Source organism: Trichogramma pretiosum, unplaced genomic scaffold (assembly GCF_000599845.2).
Source record: "Trichogramma pretiosum strain Unisexual culture from Peru unplaced genomic scaffold, Tpre_2.0 scaffold38, whole genome shotgun sequence".
Taxonomy (NCBI): Eukaryota; Metazoa; Arthropoda; class Insecta; order Hymenoptera; family Trichogrammatidae; genus Trichogramma; species Trichogramma pretiosum.
The window spans coordinates 1,184,185-1,204,292 of NW_019641677.1; the positions used below are offsets into that span (position 1 = coordinate 1,184,185).

The 20,108-nt window shown below is 36.5% G+C and overlaps 3 protein-coding genes across 4 annotated transcripts in view; all 3 read right to left on the reverse strand.

Annotated features, from left to right (window-relative positions):
• Positions 1 to 5,825: 5,825 nt before the first annotated feature.
• The window catches only part of LOC111694056 (gastrula zinc finger protein XlCGF57.1-like), a 38,587-nt gene continuing 24,304 nt past the window's right edge, over positions 5,826 to 20,108 (reverse strand). The window contains exons 1-3 of one of the 2 annotated variants that reach the window (XM_023460743.1): positions 7,710 to 7,791; positions 7,521 to 7,635; positions 5,826 to 7,436 (exon numbers count right to left, since the gene is read on the reverse strand). In XM_023460743.1, the coding sequence (XP_023316511.1) occupies positions 6,126 to 7,436; positions 7,521 to 7,635; positions 7,710 to 7,744 (1,461 nt within the window). In that variant the 5' untranslated portion in view covers positions 7,745 to 7,791 and the 3' untranslated portion in view covers positions 5,826 to 6,125. Of the gene's footprint in view, positions 7,437 to 7,520; positions 7,636 to 7,709; positions 7,792 to 20,108 lie in introns of those variants that run through there. The other variant, XM_023460742.1, reaches the window with a different exon arrangement.
• On the reverse strand, positions 12,165 to 13,270 carry LOC106650704. Its single transcript, XM_014368871.2, has one exon. It carries the CDS (start codon positions 13,151 to 13,153, stop codon positions 12,713 to 12,715), a length of 441 nt encoding a protein of 146 aa, XP_014224357.1. The 5' UTR covers positions 13,154 to 13,270; the 3' UTR covers positions 12,165 to 12,712.
• On the reverse strand, positions 15,901 to 17,464 carry LOC106650703 (speckle-type POZ protein B-like). The gene has a single exon (XM_014368870.2). The coding sequence runs from the start codon at positions 17,264 to 17,266 to the stop codon at positions 16,238 to 16,240; it is 1,029 nt and encodes a 342-aa protein (XP_014224356.1). The 5' UTR covers positions 17,267 to 17,464; the 3' UTR covers positions 15,901 to 16,237.

A 20,108-nucleotide genomic window follows, 5' to 3' on the forward strand; every position in this document is an offset into this window, starting at 1 on the left:
GCGCATCTCTGTTTCTCAACTTTTGCGCTTTTTGCCGATTATAATCGAGCAAATATACAGACGCACAAGTAATTGAAAAGTGGATTAAACGCACTTTCTGTATCCTGCCTCTCTCGCTCGTCTTAGGTTCGCGAGGCTCTAATCCCTCATTTTAGTGCATTTTCTCACTCTCGACGCTCCCATACACACACACATACACACATGTTAAATATCTCTATTTTATCCTTTTTCGCGCGAAAATTAACGAAACATTAACTTTTAATGGGTCTCGTCGCGTTACACGTTTCTTTCGCGACATACAATCCAATATACAACACGCAACGTATACGAGCTCGAAAGTGACTCTCTCTCTCTCTCACTCGAGCTTTAGCTGCTGTAAGCTCGTATACATCCGAAAAGTGTACAGCGAAAGGGCGTAAATGCGGTTAAATGCCGCACGTACGTATACGAGGGCTCGCTAGCGGATCGCCGCGCGTTATACCGGTATAACCAAATGGAAAATGATGGTTCAATAAGCGCGTTTCGGGGGAGGGAGGGCTACATTAAACCGCACCCGACAGGATCGGCGAGCGATGTTTGTTGTGCATAAATTGCAATTTAGCGAGCGAAAAAAAAAGAAATTCATGCGTGCGCACGTAGCTTGTAATTGTTGCGTGGGGAATGTGTTTTTGTTGTTGTTAATGCTGATTTATCGTAGCTCCGAAAAGTCGCGTACGAGTAATAAACAGTGATCGCTGGGTGTCGACTAATTACGGAAAAAAGCAACCATATAGTAACAATATGAATAAATGTTTCGTAATATTTTACCCTGAAAAAGTACAACACGATGCAGTTGCAAATGTGAACCTCGACGGTCGTGTGACACTCAAGAATGCGAAAAAGTATGATATTGTTTGTCGGCAGAAATTACGTATCGCATTTCAAAATACGAGCTATAGGAGAAGACAGAAAGAGCTCGATCGCACCGAAAAAAAATCTGTAAAAAAGTCTCATTGATGCCTCGTGGATGCTCGTATACGAGAATTCGATCCTCGTTTGTTAAATTTAGCCTACAATTAATCGAGTGTATGAGTTTGAAAAACTATAACGCAGGCTTCGCTCGACATTTTTTTTCTCCTTATCATTCCTCGAAGCGTGTAACATTCGATGCACGACGCGAGATGAGTCAGTACTGCATCGAGAGTCGTAGGACGTTACGTTTTCCGTTCGACGTGGAAATTTGATATCGTATTTACGAATTGATAAAGTACTACATTACGACGTTACGATGGCGTGTCGTATGACAAAAAAAAAATCAAGAAACCGATGACCATTCAATACGAAAGTTTCGATTTTTCGATAATAAAAAGTAATATAATTTAATTCTTATACGAATCAAAATCGATGATTTTTAAATAGATACTCGATGCAAACGATGCATAACTTTGTTTGATTAATTAAAGTTCACGTTAGTACACCGTATGATAATAAAATACTCTCGAGCATATTATCTATAAATATTTTTCAAATATCCCAATTCCCATTAGAATTTAAACATAACGATTTAATTTATCCCAACGCATGATCCAAACTGTCAAATGTCCTGAAAATCAATCCTTAACCATCAAAGGAGATAAACTCACACGATTCCAAATTTTCAATCGTCCTCGTCTTCACCAACGCAACGTCAGTCGTCGTCCTTGCCGATTACTCATGCGGCACCCTTCGCGTCTCGAGACTCGGATTATACGTATTATATATACGAACGCGAGGGGGGCTCCGATCGCTTATACTCTCAGGCTAATTAAAGATACGGCGGGACTCGATTCGTTGATTAATCATCCGCAAGCGCCTTGACGCGAGAGGACTCGAGCCGATATAAGCGCAAGCTCGATCATAATCCTCCCGCCGTACCTTGTGTGTATCTCTCTCAATCGCAGCTTAACTGTATAATATTATTATTATTATTATGCCGTCTCGCGGCGTAATCAGCTCGACTTCAACAATATACATTATGTTATACGTACGAGCAAAGAGAAATGCCTACTCGCAGGATGTCACGCCGGCTTATGTCGCGTAATTGGTTTCTATACATCGATCGGTACTTGCGAGTTTATATCGGTATGTATACGTAAATGAACGAATGCGTCAAAAGCTGGAATTTCTCGCGCGATCGTGTCCTGCCTCGTAAATGCTTACGAAATGTTCAACGTGTTCCGACAAGATTTTCCTCGCGGGCATTTGTGCTCTCGAGGCCGCATGAAATCCTAATAGTCGTAGTCGTCGTCGTCGTCGTTGAGAAAGGACAAATAAAGGAGTTTTAAATTCTTAAGACTGCGCTGCAGGCGTAGTACGTGAGAACCGGCAAACTCCTCGACTTTAATCTCTTTCAGCTTATTAATTTTTCCTTGTGTCAACGTTTACATTGTCTTAAGGCGGTGCGCGCGCGTGTGTGTGTGCTGTGCAGTGCACTCTGCTTCTCTCGCTGCTAATGAACGCCAACGTGCATCCACCAGTACCCCCTCTCGGATTATCGATAATCTTTTCTCCTCGTAATTTTCGTGACTCTAGGTGAAGTAACCCTTAAAATGTAATAAAAATTAGAGGGGAGCTTATGCAGTAAGAATGTGCGTCTGGAACTGATTTTTTTATTTATTAATTTTACAGCAAAATAGTTAAATTAAAATGAAAGTACAATAATGCATCAATCATACAATAAATCAAATATAATAAATCAAATATACAATAATGCAGTTGTAATTTAGATTCCTGTATACACTCTGAACACTCTAAAAATGGCACTTTCTTTATGATTTATTGGTTATGCTATTGAAGATAAGCTATAATAAAGACCTACTAATAAAATCTTTTTTAACACTGCGTGCGCAAAACACGGGTTTTCTAACCTTAAAGCGTCAGAAAACCCTAGTTTCTCGCAAGCAGGGTTGAAAAATATCGTTTGCAACTAGTCCGCGAGGAAGTTGACTCACCCAGGAGTCTTTGCACCCTCGCTACGCTCGGGTGAAAACAACTCCTGGATGAGTCAACTGCTTCGCGCACTTGTTACAAAATATACTATTCTATTCACCTATTATTAATATATGAATATGGGTCAGATTCAGAATTTTTCAAGTAAACCCGCGGGCGAGGTTCACGGATTTTCCTGAAATTTTGTTATGCTCAGAATTCAGAAAAAAATACTCCGGTCTGGTACATCGAACCATTTCACCGAAAATAAAATAATTTAAATTTTCAATGATTTTTTCTGAAGGCCTGAAGCACTTGAAAAATCGGAAAAAATTCAAGATTGTTCGGATTGTTGAAAAGTACCTTCATGAATTTTTTCAGATTTTTTAATAGCTTCAGGCCTTCAGAAAAAATATAAATAGAAAATGGACGTCTATTGGGGAGGAGGGGGGTAGGAGGGGGGAGGGGGTCCAAAATGTTGGTTTTGGCACTTTTTTATCATGTACTATAACATAACAAAAATTCAGGAAAATCCGTGAACCTCGCCCGCGCGTTTATATGAAAAATTCTGAATCTGACCCATATATATTCACTGATCGAATTAAAATAGAATAAAATCAAATCAGTAAATAATTTTCAATAATTTTCAATCAAAATTAATTTTGATGTAATTTATTTGTATAACAAATTGCATTCACAATTATTTTATAAGTTTATGATGCAAACGATACAAAAAATTCTCTATGAAGAGCTTACCACACATTGAATCACTCATTGAATTATGAATTATTTAATATTTATTCGTAAAACCATAGCAAGAGGTAGAAAAGGCGATTGATGCAGTACTTGTATTTTTTGGTAATAATTTTGTAATTGAATTTATGATGTTAAGTAATATAGCAGGATCATCTATCTGAGTCAGTTGTTCAGAATTAACAAGTGATTCTATGTTATCAGCAACAAACTTCAATACTGTATCTTTTAAATTCTTTTCATCATATTTATAAGCAGTTATTAAAATATCAATTGCATTTTCAGTAGACGCATCTGCAGATAATAATTTCCCACATTTAATTTTTAAATCACCAATTTGATATTTGTCAGCCACTGCTAATAGCTCCAGTCTTTGAAGTACTTTCAATATCTCCAGTGTAGATGTATCTCAACATCTCAACTAGAACATTTTCAGAAATGTCAGTCACCTTCACAGAATTGTTCTTGTTTTCTAACATATCATAGGTAAACATTGCTTTTAAAACTGGGCTGGCCATAGCAAGTATGACTTTGTGTGCTGGGATGGAGTTTTCATCAGAAGTTATTAACTCAGCATCACTTAATTCTTCACTGAGAAATGACAAGCTGAATTTCACACTATTATTTGTCCCATCTTCATTTTTAATGATTTTTTAATCTAATAAGGATTCATATGTTTTGAAAACTTCTACATAGCAGCTAATGGTTACATTGTTCTTGGAAATGATTTCAGAGATTCTTTTCAGTTCCAAAAATTCTAACTGACCTCCGGTTGGACTTTTCACAAAATCTTGATGTATCATACATGAACTAACAACATTTTTACTATTAATTAAGAGCATATATATTGTGCTTTTACATATGAGTTTATCTTGTTTCTTTGTTGAATCAGTTCCTTGGAAAGTAAGAAACAAAGAAATGAACTTCGCACTTTCTTTACCTTGAGGATATGATTCCAAGATGAAAAATCGTTTACCATCACTTTCCACGCAAAATTTTGGGTATGATATTAATTCTCCCACATCTGTTTTCATCAAACTAAAGTTTTTAATTGTCCATGTGTATTTGGATTTATCTCAAGTAACTGTAGTGGTGGCCTCAATTTGTTGCGTTGATGACTTATTTGGTAATATAATAGACACTTGATACACCTGATATTGGCTATGCCTCGATCGAATTAAATTTAACAAATTAAATATTGATCGCGATCGAAGGCGGTGGGTTCACGAGAGGATTTGAGGCGCGCGCTGCCTTTGTTAGTCGCTCCGCGCGTCACCCGTGGCTCCCCCCCTTTTGGAAGTTATTCACATGTTATTTCCTTATATGGGGAGAAATTTAGTACCGTGGCCGCCACTGCCATAACCGGAAGTCTTTTCCATAAGTGCACATGTTAAAATCGACGCCAGCGCTGTAATTCCCTCCATCCACGCGCACACTGCGAATACGAGAATAATGAGAAATTACATATAGTATATACGCGCGCGAGCAAGCTTATGTCTCGTTATTGATTTCAGTCTGTATACAAGATGCCCAGAATCGATGTATCCTTGCGGTAATCGTGTATTTATAAACACTATGGGAAAAAAATAAGTACGAGACATCTACTTGTGTACATGCTGCATACGGCTCGTAGTTGTGTGCGCCGATGATTATGGCACTCGTTACACCGTATTGTAGTGCATGGATCACAGACGCACGAGATATTACACACAGCACTTATGGCTATAGGGCCCTGTAATAGGTGCTAATCGACGACGAGTCACTTTTTTCTTATCTGTGGGAAAATGCGACGATAGGTATGTTGTGCGTAGAGCATGGGCGACGAGATTGGAACACATTTTCGACGAAGAAGCGCGTGCGAGGGAGAACTCTTGTAATTCTTTTGGATTCACGCGAGGCGGGTCGTGAAAAATTGTGCGACAAATCGTAAAGTCAGCGATGTCTTGATGTCGATTGTGAATAATTAATTTGACATTTTATGCAAGATTTACCTTCTGTGAAAATCTTCATTTCATGATTTGTATGTTTAACAAAACCATACAGATTGATAAAAATTATAGATATAGATTGATTGAAATGAAAAATCATGTTTTTCTTTGGTAATAAAAAGTTTATTAATTTATTTAAAACTCGATTGTTTTGTAAGAAGTGAGATGAAAAACACAGGAGTAATCCAAAATATAATAGTAATTGTTTTTTACAAAATTTAAATGAACATTTTATACATTTATTAGGTGGTAATGCGTGAAAGATGCGCTATCTCAATGAAAGTTTTATAACCACTCATTTGTCTCGATGTTAAATCATTTTGCGCGGTATTGATAGGTACGTTTTGAGATCTTTTGCATTGATCCCGTGCTTGGGTATTGACATTATACATACATTTGACGTGCATATGTATCTCCTCTGTGCAAATTTTTTCCGCATTAAACACATGCGTAATCAATGTCTCCATGTTGTGTTCTAATGTGAATTATAAGACTATCCTTTTGTGAAAATGTCTTGCCACACGTATTACAAACGTAAGTTATCTTATTATGCATCAAATTCATGTGTCTTTTAAGATTACCCTTTAGTGAGAATGTCTTTCCGCACACTTCGCAAGTAGGTGCCATACCTTTATGCATCGCATCGATGTGTTTCTTAAGATTATCTTTCAGCGTAAATATTTTGCTACATGTATCACATGCGTGAGTTATCTTATTATGCACTGCATCCATGTGGAGTTTGAGTTTAGTCTTCGTTGAGAATTTCTTTCCGCAGACTTCGCAAGTCCGTGCCATACCATTATGCATCGCATTGATGTGAAATTTGAGAGTAGTCTTTGCTGAGAATTTTTTCCCGCATATTTCGCAAGTAGGTGCCATACCATTATGAACTGCATCGATGTGGACCTTGAGATATCCTTTTTGTGTGAATGTCTTCCCACATGTAACACACGTATGCTTGATACCACTATGAACTGCACCGATGTGGACCTTGAGTTTAGTCTTCGTTTGAAATTTCTTTCCGCATATTTCGCAAGTAGGTGCCATACCATTATGCATCGCATTGATGTGAAATTTGAGAGCAGTCTTTGCTGAGAATTTTTTCCCGCATATTTCGCAAGTAGGTGCCATACCATTATGAACTACATCGATGTGGACCTTGAGATATCCTTTTTGTGTGAATGTCTTTCCACACGTATCACACGCATGTTTAACGCCATTATGTCCATCGATATGCCTCTTGAGATCTCCTTTTTGTATGAATGTCTTTTCACATATGTCGCATTTAGGTGCCATACCATTATGCATCGCATCGATGTGCATTTTTAGAGTATATTTGTGTGTGAATTTTTTTCCACATACACCACACGCATGTTTAACAGCATTATGTCCATCGATGTGGACCTTGAGATTATCTTTTCGTGTAAATTTTGTACCGCATATATTACATGGATATTTGGTACGATTGCGTCCCTTATCAGTTTGGGTTTTGCATAGACTTTTTTGAGCAAATGTTTTTTCATTTGCATCAAATGCATCACTGAGTTCATCATCCGAATTCAATTCTTCTTTTATTTCGTCCTCAATTTCTTTTTTAATTTTCTTTTGGGTTTGATTATCGTAACTATTTTCCATATGCTGCAAATGATCTGGATAATCGTCCTCGATTTTCTTGACTACTAATAAGTTAATGCCGAGCTTCTCGTCCTTACATTCGAATTCTACTTCGACATCGTCAGGGCCACGAGTCTATAAAAATATAATTTGAATTCAAGATTAGGGAAAATTGTTGTTGAAAATGTCAGCTACAAGCAGTGCTATTTGAACACTTACAAAATTTTCTAGACATCGCAAGGATTGATCATCAGTGTTAGCATCGTGTGCATTGTCAATTATCTGATAATCATCATTTTCAATAGGGGCAAAATCATTTGGTTCCTCCTTCACTCTGCAATATTCCCAATAATATAAAGTATTATGCCATTTTATTTTAAATTTCATTTTCCAGAAAATAAAAATTACCTGATGTCACAGTTATATACACCACTGAAGTCCATGTTTATTACTCGGAACTTGATCAACGACTAATTGTTCTGTAATGATGTTACACATCGAGCTAGGTAACTTATACATGTAATCTTATTTACAAATCGTAAAATGAAAGTTTGAGAAAATTTATGTCAACAGAGACATTCTAAACTTACTATTTATTATTGGAGAAATCATACTATAGATCTCCGGCGTAATAAACAATTAGCAATTTTCTCTGAATTTTATTACAAAGAAATTATGAATTGAAAAATATGCTTTCATCACAGCGAGCGGGAAAATCTTAAAATCGACTTCCTGCACTGGATGATGAAAAATAATATACGTACGTAACTGAGGCGGTTGTCAATTTCGTACGTGGTCAATGCACCCCTGCCTCATTTACTTAATGTTCAGCGCGTGTAGTGAGGTAAAGTGGCATATTTGTTGTAGCGATCTCGATTTTTAATTTCCCATTTATCAACGTTTTTAATTCGTTTAAATGATTTTCAGATCAATTTCTGCATGGCTTCGATATCAAATTTCGATATCTTTGTAGTAACGTAAGCGATGTACGCCATGAAAGCCGTCAAACTACTAAGTTTTTCTGTTTTGAAAGTTCATTCAGTAGTATCAAAAATTAATTTTCTCTTAGTTTTTTCATTTTCTGCACACACGATCGTATCTTTTCAAATGGTCAGTAAGCGCGAAAGTGGATCGCGTTTGCAAATGCCATCGCAATCGTTCAAGGATGAATCCGACATCAGAATGATTAATCGTAAAATAAAAATCGTTTCCAAAAACTATTATGATAAATTCAATAATTCATATTTTAACAATATCAATACACATAGCGATCAATTTTTCACTGAAACAATCGCACGTGTAGGCGAGTGGACGCATCGTATTTTTACATCGAATTTCAAATTTTTTCTGCGCACTCGTCGATTAATTAACGCTATGTTTACTTCTTCGGTGTGCAATTAATCATGCAACAACGGCTACGTGACTTGCGCCCAAGTGTGCTCGCATTTGTATATAAAACATCGACTCGGCGCTCGCAAAATGTACCAGCATCGAGAGTAACCGAATCGAAATTTCTTCTGCTTTTTATTCATTTTTTCTATCACGATGAAGGTCGCTTTTCTGCCGATTTTTCTGCTTCTCGTCGCGTCGATGTTTTGCGCTACATCGACGATTGCAGCAGCTGTGAACGAGCCCGAGACCGACTTTATTCGTAATATAGCTACAGTCCGATCCCGATTGTTGCGTCGAACAGTGAAATCAGCGACACTTATCGGTATATTTATGAAACAGCAATTTTACTGTAAGCTTCATTCTGAACAGTTATAAATTTTATCGAAACGCATAGTATATATTTGTATTAATATAGACTAAAAAATGATAAGTACATTCAGCAGTTTCTCTATAACCAATTTTTACACTTAAAAAAGGCTTTAATTTGCGCGCAATCACTTTTTTTAAACGAGACAAGACATATTTGCGTATCCATCACTTCTTTCGAATTGCTTGATGCTTTTATTGTCATTTAAAGTCAAAATATAATAAAAATGTAAGTGCGTTTGAAGCTGACTTTTAAATTTTGTATCAAAATAGTTTATAATTATAAAAAAAATGTTATAATCACAGACATGCTGTCGTAACTTCGACTCCCGTTTCCTTTTTTTTCGGTTGTTTTTTCATTTCTATACTTTTTTCTGACTCTTGCCCTGTATTCGATTCTCCATACTCACGCACAATACACATACGGGCTTTCACTGCGAGCTTTTAATTTTGCCGTAAATGCGAACCTATTTTCTTTAAAAACGAGTCAAGAAAACGAACGAACATCTGTTTAGCTTACTTCTGCAGCTGATGTCTGCGGGGTATGGGTAAGTTTTCTGCTCTGTAAGTGGTGCTACACATATCTAAATCTATTACTAAATTGTAAATTAGTAAAGTATTTTGAACACAAACAAATCTTTTACTTTCTTTATTAGCTGATTAATTGAGTTTGCTCTTTCTTATAATATTTCATAAATATATTTTTTTTATCAGCATTGAAGTAGGCTAACATGAAGAAGTACTAAAAAAATTTTTTTTTCTATTATTAAATTATTATATAGGTACATATGCAGTACTCACCGATCAAACCAGAATGAAGTAATAAATTAAACAAGGAAATAAGAGTCAATGGTCATTTGAGATTGTGTACTGATACACTTTATTTACATGAAAATGTTACAGATTGCATTCAAAATTATTTTATATATTTATAATGCTAGAGATACAGAAAATTCTGTATAAAATGTTTTCCATGCATTGATTGACTCATTGAATTATAAAGTATAAAAAATTAGTGATAATCAATTTGAATTTTAGCAAAATTTTAAAAATGTTTTGAACCTAATGTTTGATAATACGATATTATGAACTACATGCAAAACAACAAACTTAGCTTGTCATTGGTATTGGTGTTTTTGCACATTTTGAAATCTTATAATGTCGAGTAATATATGAGGATCAGCTATCTGATTCAATTGTTCAGAATTATCAAGTGATTGTATGTTATCTGTGACAAACTTTAATACGCTACCTTTTAAATTCTTTGCATCATATTTATAAGCAGCTAATAGAATCTCAATTGCATTTTCATTGGATAATTCAGCACACAATATTTTACCACACTTGCTTTTCAAATTGTTGATTTCATACTTATCAGCCACTGCTAAAAGCTCGAGAATCATATCTGTTGTAGTACTTTCAATGTCACCTGTGTAGATGTATCTCAACATCTCAACCAGAATATTGTAAGGAATGTCTGTAATCTCCACAGAATTTTTTTTACTTTCCAACATATCATGAGTAAACATTGCCTTAAATACTGGGCTTACCATAGCCAGTATGAATTTGTGTGCTGGGATGGATTTTTTATCAGAAGTTGTGAACTCTATATCACTGAACTCTTCATTGAGAAATGGCAAGTTGAATTTTACTTCCTCTATTTTCTCATCTTTATTACCGATGATGTTTGGACCCAATAAGGACTCATATTCTTTAAAAATTTCTAATTCACAATGAATAGTTACAGTGTTTAGTGAAGAAATTAATTTTTCAATATTTTTTAGTTCAAAAAATTCCAACCGACCCCAGCTTGAAATTTCTGCAAAATTTTGATGTACTACACAGTGATGAACAACTTTTTTATCGTTAATAGCTGATATTTTGCTTCTACATATAAGTTTATCCGGTTTCTTTCTTGAATCAGTTCCTAAGTAAGTTAGAAATAAAGAAATGAACTCAGGATTTCCATGACCTTCCGGATATAAATTTAACTTGAAATATTTTTTATCATCTTTTCCAACACAAAATTTTGGGGATGATATTGATTCTCCTGCTTCTGTTTTTATTAAACGATAATTTTTAATTGTCCACTTATAAATACACTTGTCTGAAGTAGCTGTAGTAGTGGCCTCAATTTCTTGCGTTGATGACATATTGAACTATTTAATAGACACTTGATTATGTTTACTACGCCTTAGCGGAGTAAAACTTCCATTGATATCCAACAAATTAAAGATTGATCAAGAATGTGAAAAAGAATGCCATAAAATAATAGTTTTAAAAAGGTTTTACTAGCAGTGGCAGTTAGGGGTAGAGTGAGGATTTGAGGAATGAGCCGCACGAGCTATGCGGTTAGCGGTATGCCTTTGATTCCGAAAACGAAATCGATGATGATTGACTTCGAATATCGATAGAGGCGACACTTATCGGTACGTCTGTGAAGCTGAAAGCACATTATCGTATAGTGTGTACTCAGTACTGTGTACTGCAGCATGCGCTACTTCGATCGAGGAAGTTATGAATTATGTCGATTCGTATTAAACATATTTTTATCATATCAATAGACTAAAAAATGATAAGTAAATCCAGTAGTTTCTCTTTAACCAATTTTTACACTTAAACAAGGTTTATGATATTTTCCTGCAATCACTTTTTTTTAAAAGAGTTGAGACATTCGCGTATTCACCTCATTCCTTGGATTACTCGATAATCTTATCGTCTTGCCATTTTCGTGACTTTTGGTAAAATGAGCTTTGAAAAATAATAGTAATTAGAGGAGAGCTTACGTAGCAAGAGAAGCAGTTTCATTTGCATCTCGAACTGGTTTTTTTTATTTATTAATTTTACAGCAAAATAGTTATATTAAAATGAAAGTATAATAATCAAACATATGCAGTTGTAACTTAGATTTTTGTATACTTTTTAACACTTGACAAATACTGCACTTTCTTTATTAACTGACAAATTGGTTTTGCTCCTCCTTATGCGGCTTGATAAATGTATTTTTACTTTATTTCCAGTGAAGATAGTACTATATAATAATGAACTGCTAATAACATCTTTTGATGTTTTTTGATGTGTATATTGTTTTTGCAAGTTGTTTTATAATGCTAAGTAATAAAGCAGGATCAGTTATTTGGTTCAGTTGTTCAGAATTAACAACTGGTTGTACGTTATCAGCAACAAACTTTAATGCGCTATCTTCCAAATTCTTCTCACCATATTTATGAGCAGCTATTAGAATATCGATTACATTTCTAATAGACAAATCTGCTTGTAATAATTTTGCACACTTAATTTTCAAATTATCAATTTGATATTGGTCTGCCACTGCTAAAAGCTCCAGAATCATGTCTTTTGAAGTACTTGTAATATCTCCAGTGTAAATTTATCGCAACATTTCAATTAGGACATTGTGAGAAATGTCAGTTATCTTAACAGAGTTGTTCTTGTTTTCCAACATATCATGGGTAAACATTGCTTTAAAAACTGGGCTAGCCATAGCAAGTATGACTTTGTGTGCTGGGATGGAGTTTTCATCAGAAGTTATCAACTCAACATCACTTAATTCTTCACTGAGAAATGACAAGTTGAATTTTACAATATTATTGGTCCCATCTTCATTTTTAATGATTTTTGAACCCAGTAAGGATTCATAACCCGTGAGAACTTTTACACTGCAGAAAATAGTTACAATTTTTCATCCATTTGAACTTACTTTTCAGTTCAAAAAATTCTAACGGACCCCCAGTTGGACTTTTCACAAAATCTTGATGTATTTCACATGAACTTAGAATGTCCATATTTTTAAGAGCATATATTGTGCTTTTACATATGAGTTTATCCGGTTTCTTTGTTGAATCAGTTCCTTCGTAAGTTAGAAACAAAGAAATGAATCCTGCACTTTCTTTACCTTCGGGGTATAGATCCAACTTGAAAAATTGTTTATTATCACTTCCAACGTAAAATTTTGGAGATGATATTGATTCTCCTACTTCCGTTTTTATTAAATTATAATTATTAATCGTCCATGTATATCTGCACTCTTCTGAGGTGGCTGTAGTAGTTGCCTCAATTTGTTGCTTTGATGACATATTTAGCAATATAATACACTTGATATACCTGATGTTGACTATGGCTCGATTCAGTTAAACTTTCAGCGATATTTAACAAATTGAAGATTGATTGAGAATAAGGAACAGAATTCCATGCAATAATAGTTGAGCGAACAGGTTTTCCCAGCAGTGGCAGCGGCCTCGCGTGAATGTATTATGTGAGGCGCGAGTTGCCTGTGTTTCCGGTTACTACGAGAATCGACGACGGGTTGAATTCGATACGAATAGCGACAGTAGCGACATTTTTCGTTATATCTGTGAAACATTATCGTGTACTCAACTATCAACTTACCTTACTCATCCGGCATGCGCTACTTCGACCAGGGGACTTATAGAAACTGTTTATGCTTTTAGGCTGAAATTACTTTTTTGAAAAAAAATCATTTGCGTATTCACCAGCTCCCTCGATTTACTTGTGAGTCTTATAAAATGTAATCAAAATTCAAGTGCGTTTTGAAGTGCTTTTTTTTTATTTTACAACTTAGTAGTTTTCTGACATCAGATTTTTTCTGACTCCTTAACTATAGTACACATGTGTATATTCCTCGCTTCTCTATACATACACTCATGCACTCACACACGGGTTCGCACTTCGCACATACACAGCCAGGCTTTTAATCTTGCCGTAAATGCGAAACTATCCTGTTTAAAACGAACGAGCATCTGATTGGCTTAATTCTGCAGCCGATGCCTGCGTCCCGTGGGAAGGTTTTCTGCTTCTATCTCCGTAATATGTACGCAGAGCTGCTTTTCTCGTCCTTTTTCCTCTCGATCGAGCTGACGAATACTACTGTAGTCATGAGGTGAAACTTCTACGGGGAGTGCAAAAGCCAATTTGAAGATTAAACAATTATATACAGTGGCACACAGCGTCGATGTGATCAAGCTCATAATATTCGACTTATCACTCGCGAAGATGGAATTTTTGGGTTGTATCGAAATAAAGAGACATCAATCATTTCGTTTTTTGCGATATAGCTCGCTTGACAATCGATTTGTATTGATTTTAGTAAATACTTTTTGATGAGTCCTCAGTTGCGGTCATTAGTTCGGATCGTGGTAAGATGCTCTTCACGCTGCAAATGGTGCATGATCGTAATAAAGCATAGGTAATACCGCTCGGTTGGTCGAAGAGGTGTATTTTCAAAAAAAAAAAAAAAAAAAAAAATTACATAGACGAGNAAAAAAAAAAAAAACAGATTATTGATAACATTTTCAACAACGACAAATTAAACTCACATAATAACAAATACACACCGTGAGATTGTTGTGCGATCGGAGAAACGTTAAAGTACGATGTATGGCTGAAAACGCAGCTAGCTCATTCAGCTCGGAAAATAATTCATTGCACGTTATATTATGAATATTGCTCGCTAAAATTTCAATGAAGCTTAGAGATATTATTTTATCTCGAAAATTACGAGTAGCGGCTCCCGCAAAAAGCAGCAGGGCTGTATAGCACACACTCTAGTTTTATATACACCTATATGCTCTTCTCGTAATAAGATGTTCAATTAAAATCTCATTTCGAGGCTGAATCGGTTATCTTTTTTTCTTTTCTTTTTCGTGCGCGTTCTCATTGCAGCGAAAAATGCTGCTATCGTCGAGTACCTTGTTTCCTCGTTTTTTTCGAGGTAAGGAGAGAATATTATTTTAATGATGACTATGTTTTATCTATTGAAAGTTATACTTAAAAAAGTCATAAATAAGCGTCTTTTTTTACCTTTTTACCAGAAATTTTTTGCATTTTTATATTCTCTCTACCTTTGGCTTGTATCCCAACTAATTTCAACAAGCCACGAAAATAAAAGCCGCAAGTCAGCAGCAAGAATACGACTTATCCACTTTTGTCGTGGCACACACAACCCGTCAAACATGCGGGGTCGGTCGGCTTTTCATCGGTCGTGTGCAGCTGGACACATCCAGTCGAGTTCACATCTGGGTGAGGAGGACAAAACCGAGGCCCATTGAGCGGCCTATTGTACGTGGTGTACGCGAGAGATAGCGCATTGCCGGAGACTTGCCCGAGCACAATGAACTGAGTGTCGAACTCAAAAAGCAACCATGTAGCTCGTAACTTTTTTCCATTACCATTTTCATCTTTCCTTTTTATTTTTTTCATCACTACACATGTGCAACAAAGCCTTCCACGTGTGTGTGTTACGAGCATGTGTACTCTATTTTATCACACTTGGAGAGGCAAAGAACTAGCCATCAAAATTATTAACAGTACCAGCCAATTGTTCAGAGTCACTATTACTGAATGCGCTGACTATTCAAATTGAATAACTTTATCTTTTGTAATTTCAACAATAGTCGACCAATAGTTTAATTTTAAAGCTATACCACTTGAAATATAAGCATTAAATTATATAACTATAGAAGGAAATATAGGAAAAGTCATCATATTTATGAATGGTTTTGCAAAAAGTGCACTAGTAGATTATGTAGGTACTGACACATATTGTGACCAACACTTTTTATATATCCGGTTCTTTGTTAATTAGTAATTTGTTTTATTTCTCATAACGTTTGATGAATCTATTTCTACTTCTTTTGACCGGCAAAGTAGACTAACACTAAGAGCTAGTAATCTTTCTCCAGTTTGAACTAAAACTGCTTATATCCATACACATAAAATCATCAATCCAGGATGTAATGATAAATCCAACAAGAAATGAGTTTCCACAATCATTTAAGAATATTCAATAATGCACATTATTTATATAAAAATTTTACAGAATGTATTTAAGTTACTTTATAAACTTATGAGCTAGCGATACAAAAAATCCCTTATCAAATGCTCTGAAGCATTAAATCACATAGCTCATCGAGCTCAGGCAACAGCAAAAATGTTTTCAGTCTAGTTTTTGACTTTACACTCAACAACTATTAAATAAACATATTATATTAAATATAAATGACTTATAAAATAAGAAAAAAGCTGTTAAATTTACTGTTAACAAACAATGCTGAAATGAGAAGTGTTTTATAACAATATTATAAGCTAGTCATCACCTATAATTTCAAGGTTCATATAAATCTGACTAATTTTATTTAAGGTTACCTTGAAGAATTTGTTATTGATTGTATTATGTTGAGTAATACACCATGATCTGTTATTTCCTTTAGTTTTTCAGTATCAACGAATGATTGCATGTGAACTGTGACAAACCTCAACGCTTCATTTTCCAAGTGCTTTGCATCATATCTATGAGCAGCTATTAGAATCTCAATTGCATTTTCATTGGATAATTCAGCACATAATATTTTACCACACTTGCTTTTCAAATTATTGATTTCATACTTATCAGCCACTGCTAAAAGCTTGAGAATCATATCTGTTGTGGTACTTGCAATGTCACCCGTGTAGATGTATCTCAACATCTCAACTAGAATATTGTAAGGAGTGTCTGTAATCTCAATGGAATTTTTTTTACTTTCCAGCATATCATGGGTGAACATGGCCTTAAATACTGGACTAGCCATAGCGAGTATAATTTTGTGCGCTGGGATGGAACTGTCGTCAGAAGTTATCAACCGAACATCACTGAGTTCTTCACTGAGAAATGCTGAGTTTAAATTTACCCCATCAATTGTCTCATCCTTGTTAATGATTTTTGAACACATTAGACTTTCATATTCCTTGAAAATTTCTAAATCACATTGAATAGTGATAGAATTATTGGAAGAAATTAATTTGTCAATATCTTTCAGGTTGAAAAAATTTTTCCAACCCCAGGATCGCTTATGCACAAATTCTTGATGTATTATAGAATAAAAAACAACTTTATTATCATTAATAACTGATATAGTACTTCTGCATACTATTTTATCTGGATTTTTGGTTGAATCAGTTCTGAGGTAAGTAAGATATATAGAAATGAATTCTGCTGATTCCGTGCGATCGCCTGCAGGGAATAATTTCATGCTGAAATATTTTTTATCATCGTTTCCAACGCTGAATTCTGGGGATGATATCGAATCTCCTACTTTTGTCTTTATCAAACGATAATTCTTGATCGTCCATTTGTAAATGCACTTCTCCGAAGTGGCTGTAGTGGTGGCTTCAATTTGTTGCGTTGATGACATATTGAGCTGTACGGTTGAACACTTGATAGATCTATAAGTACTCGATCGAGTGTAACTTTTAAAGATATATTCAACAAATTGATGTTTTAAGAACCAAGAGGAGAATGACTAAATATAACAGTTTTTAACAGGTATTTCCAGCAGTTGCAGCGGGCTTGGGTAAAACTGTGAATTGCCTTTGTTTATGTTTCCGCTTGCGAGAAATCGCGACAGTTCTGAGTTCAGTGCGAAAAGCGACAGTAGCGATACTAGCGACGCTTATCGTTCTATTTATGAAACGACCATTGACGCTTGGAGGATTTTGATTTGCAAATAACGTGAGATGGTAATATTATGTCTCAATCAAAACGAGAAAAATTATGAAAACTATTCAATTTTACGTTATTGCAGGTGCTTTGTCCAATGACAATTTTAAAAAAATGTCTAAATCGACTGTTTACCATCAAAAACTAATACGAAGAAAGTCGTGAAACGGTTTTCAAGTATTTTTTTTCTGAAAAATCTCGACCAGCATATATCAACAACTGCTCAAATTTACACGCGCGTAAAACTAAGATTTTAAATTGTATAATAATTCGATGACGTGGACTGTGGAGCATTAATTTACCCAATGGAAACTTTCATTTTCTCACACCTTCGACCACGTTTTTCTCCTCGTCCTGAAAATTGTTGGTGATTCATCTCACTCAGAAACTAAGACTGCGCGAGTATACCTAGCCGATTTTTCAAGTTTTACCGGTTATCGTTTTTTGGGCACTCGAGTCTTTTTCGTCGCGATGATATACGCAATCAAAAAAGAAACGTGACAATTACGGCAATTGCTCAGATTGATAAATATAATTAGCATGTCAGTGGCTCGTTCCCGCAGCCCGAATTACGCATTTTTCTCTCAAAATGGCCATCTGCGAGCCGCGGAGCAAAACGATGAAACGCGATACATTCTTTTTTTCGGCCAAACTTTCTCCAACGCCTACACTTAGCTCGAAGTCCATAATTTCAAATCGCCCCTTCCCCTATATACTTTCACCCAACTTGCTCGAATAAAGACGTTCTCGGCCGAGCAAAAGCTTCGCAGCAAATTTCCGCGGCAAATATTTTATATCTTCTCCCGTTATTATTTATATATATACGCAGGCCGGGGCGCGAAAACTGCATCGTCGGTACATGTAGTAGGAGCATAAATTTTCCTTTGCCGCCAGCTTATAGCCGTATTTGTGTGTTTGCTCGCGCGCGCGTGTATATCGCGCTCGAAAGCAGCTAAGGGAAAGCTACACGAGTTATTTCTATTGAAACAACGAATAAACTAGTTTGGCATTGTATTAAACGTATACGAGGGAACGTAAAGCAAACGTGGATTTTTCGATTGGATTGTATGGGATAGCGCGATGTGATGAATGCTTTTTTTTCTGTTTTAAATTCGTTTTTTAACGAAGAGTTAAAGTAAACGTTGTAATTTGGTGGAATCGTTGAGCAACAAGTATTGTTGTAAAATAGCTAAATGTAAGTGGGGAAAAAAAGACCGGTTCGATACTCTAGTTAATCGCATAGAGACAAAAAGAGAAGAAAAAAAGCTGTCTAAATATTCCAAGATAAAGAAACTTTATCTACCTACAGCTTCAGCTTGACACGTTTTAAGTGAAAAATATAGCGCAGCAGACAGGGAACTATAGCTACACTGCCCCGTTTTTGAGAATGAAGACTCGCGAGAGATATATTACGAATTGTTTTAATCGTCACGATTCTTATTTGTTGAGCTAATACATCATTTGAAATTATAAGTTCGTGCGACAGAATTAGTGCGACGAGGTCGGACGCGATAACCCGCACAGATGCATGAAAACATCTGTGCATGTCTTCGGGCTTCATGACGCCCCTTTAAGCTCTCCACTGCTACTTTAAAATGTTAAAATATACATTGAAACTGTGAGTTAAAGATGATTCAATTCAGCGTTGCAGGGGCCTGACACGGCCGGCCATGTGCGCCGTGTGTCTCGACTTCTTCTACTCCAATTTCACTTTCACTTTCACTAATTATAATTCGTCGCGTCTGCTTATCTGCTTTTTCGATCTGTATTATATATCTCTTACAGCCTATATGCTACATGTTTTTTTTGACTCTCTCGATACTAGAATATAGATCTTGGGATCAGTACGCGTAACGACTCCGTAGCGCGAACATCTCCGAAATAACATTACTACAGTGACCTCGTGCTATCCGTGCGTGTGCGCGTGTGAGTGCTCAGCACGATGTCAAAAATCATCGGCTGTTTCTCGTTTTGGGCGCGACCCTCTCAGGAGCCGGACTGGCTGGACTTTGTGCGCGAGCTCAAGCGCGAGCGTCGCCGGGTGACCGACTGGAACTGCCGCGAGCAGCGACGGGACTTCCTCGGCCGCTTCCAGGACCTGATACGCGACTGGCCGCCCAGCCGGCTGCCCGATCTGCGCCGCGACGTGTTTCGTCGGCGCGAGCTCGAGCTGCTGCTGCGCGACACGATCGACTGCTACGGCTATCCCGGCCACGACGAGGCCGAGATCGTCGTCAAGTTCGTGGCTCGCTCGGGCTACAGGCACAAGTACAAGTATAACGACGAGAGGAACGCAGGCAAGCCGCCGCGGATCCTCGCGAGTCCGCTGCATTTGGCCGCGAAGCGCGACGGCATGAAAAATTGGGACTCGGTGGTGGAGGCCCTGTTCGAGATCTACGACGGATTCGACTGCAACTACGAGGAGAGGAGCACGGGCCTCACGCATTTCCACGTGGCCTGCATGTCGAATCGCGGCCACCTGGTGAAAAAGTTCCTCGACGTCGGCGGCTGCGATCCGAATCTGCTCGTGAAGACGA

Excerpts from the sequence above, each read along its gene's own strand:
- LOC106650703 (XM_014368870.2), bottom strand. The coding sequence starts at position 17,266 with ATGTCATCAACGCAACAAATTGAAGCCACCACTACAGCCACTTCGGAG.
- LOC106650704 (XM_014368871.2), bottom strand. The coding sequence starts at position 13,153 with ATGTCATCAAAGCAACAAATTGAGGCAACTACTACAGCCACCTCAGAA.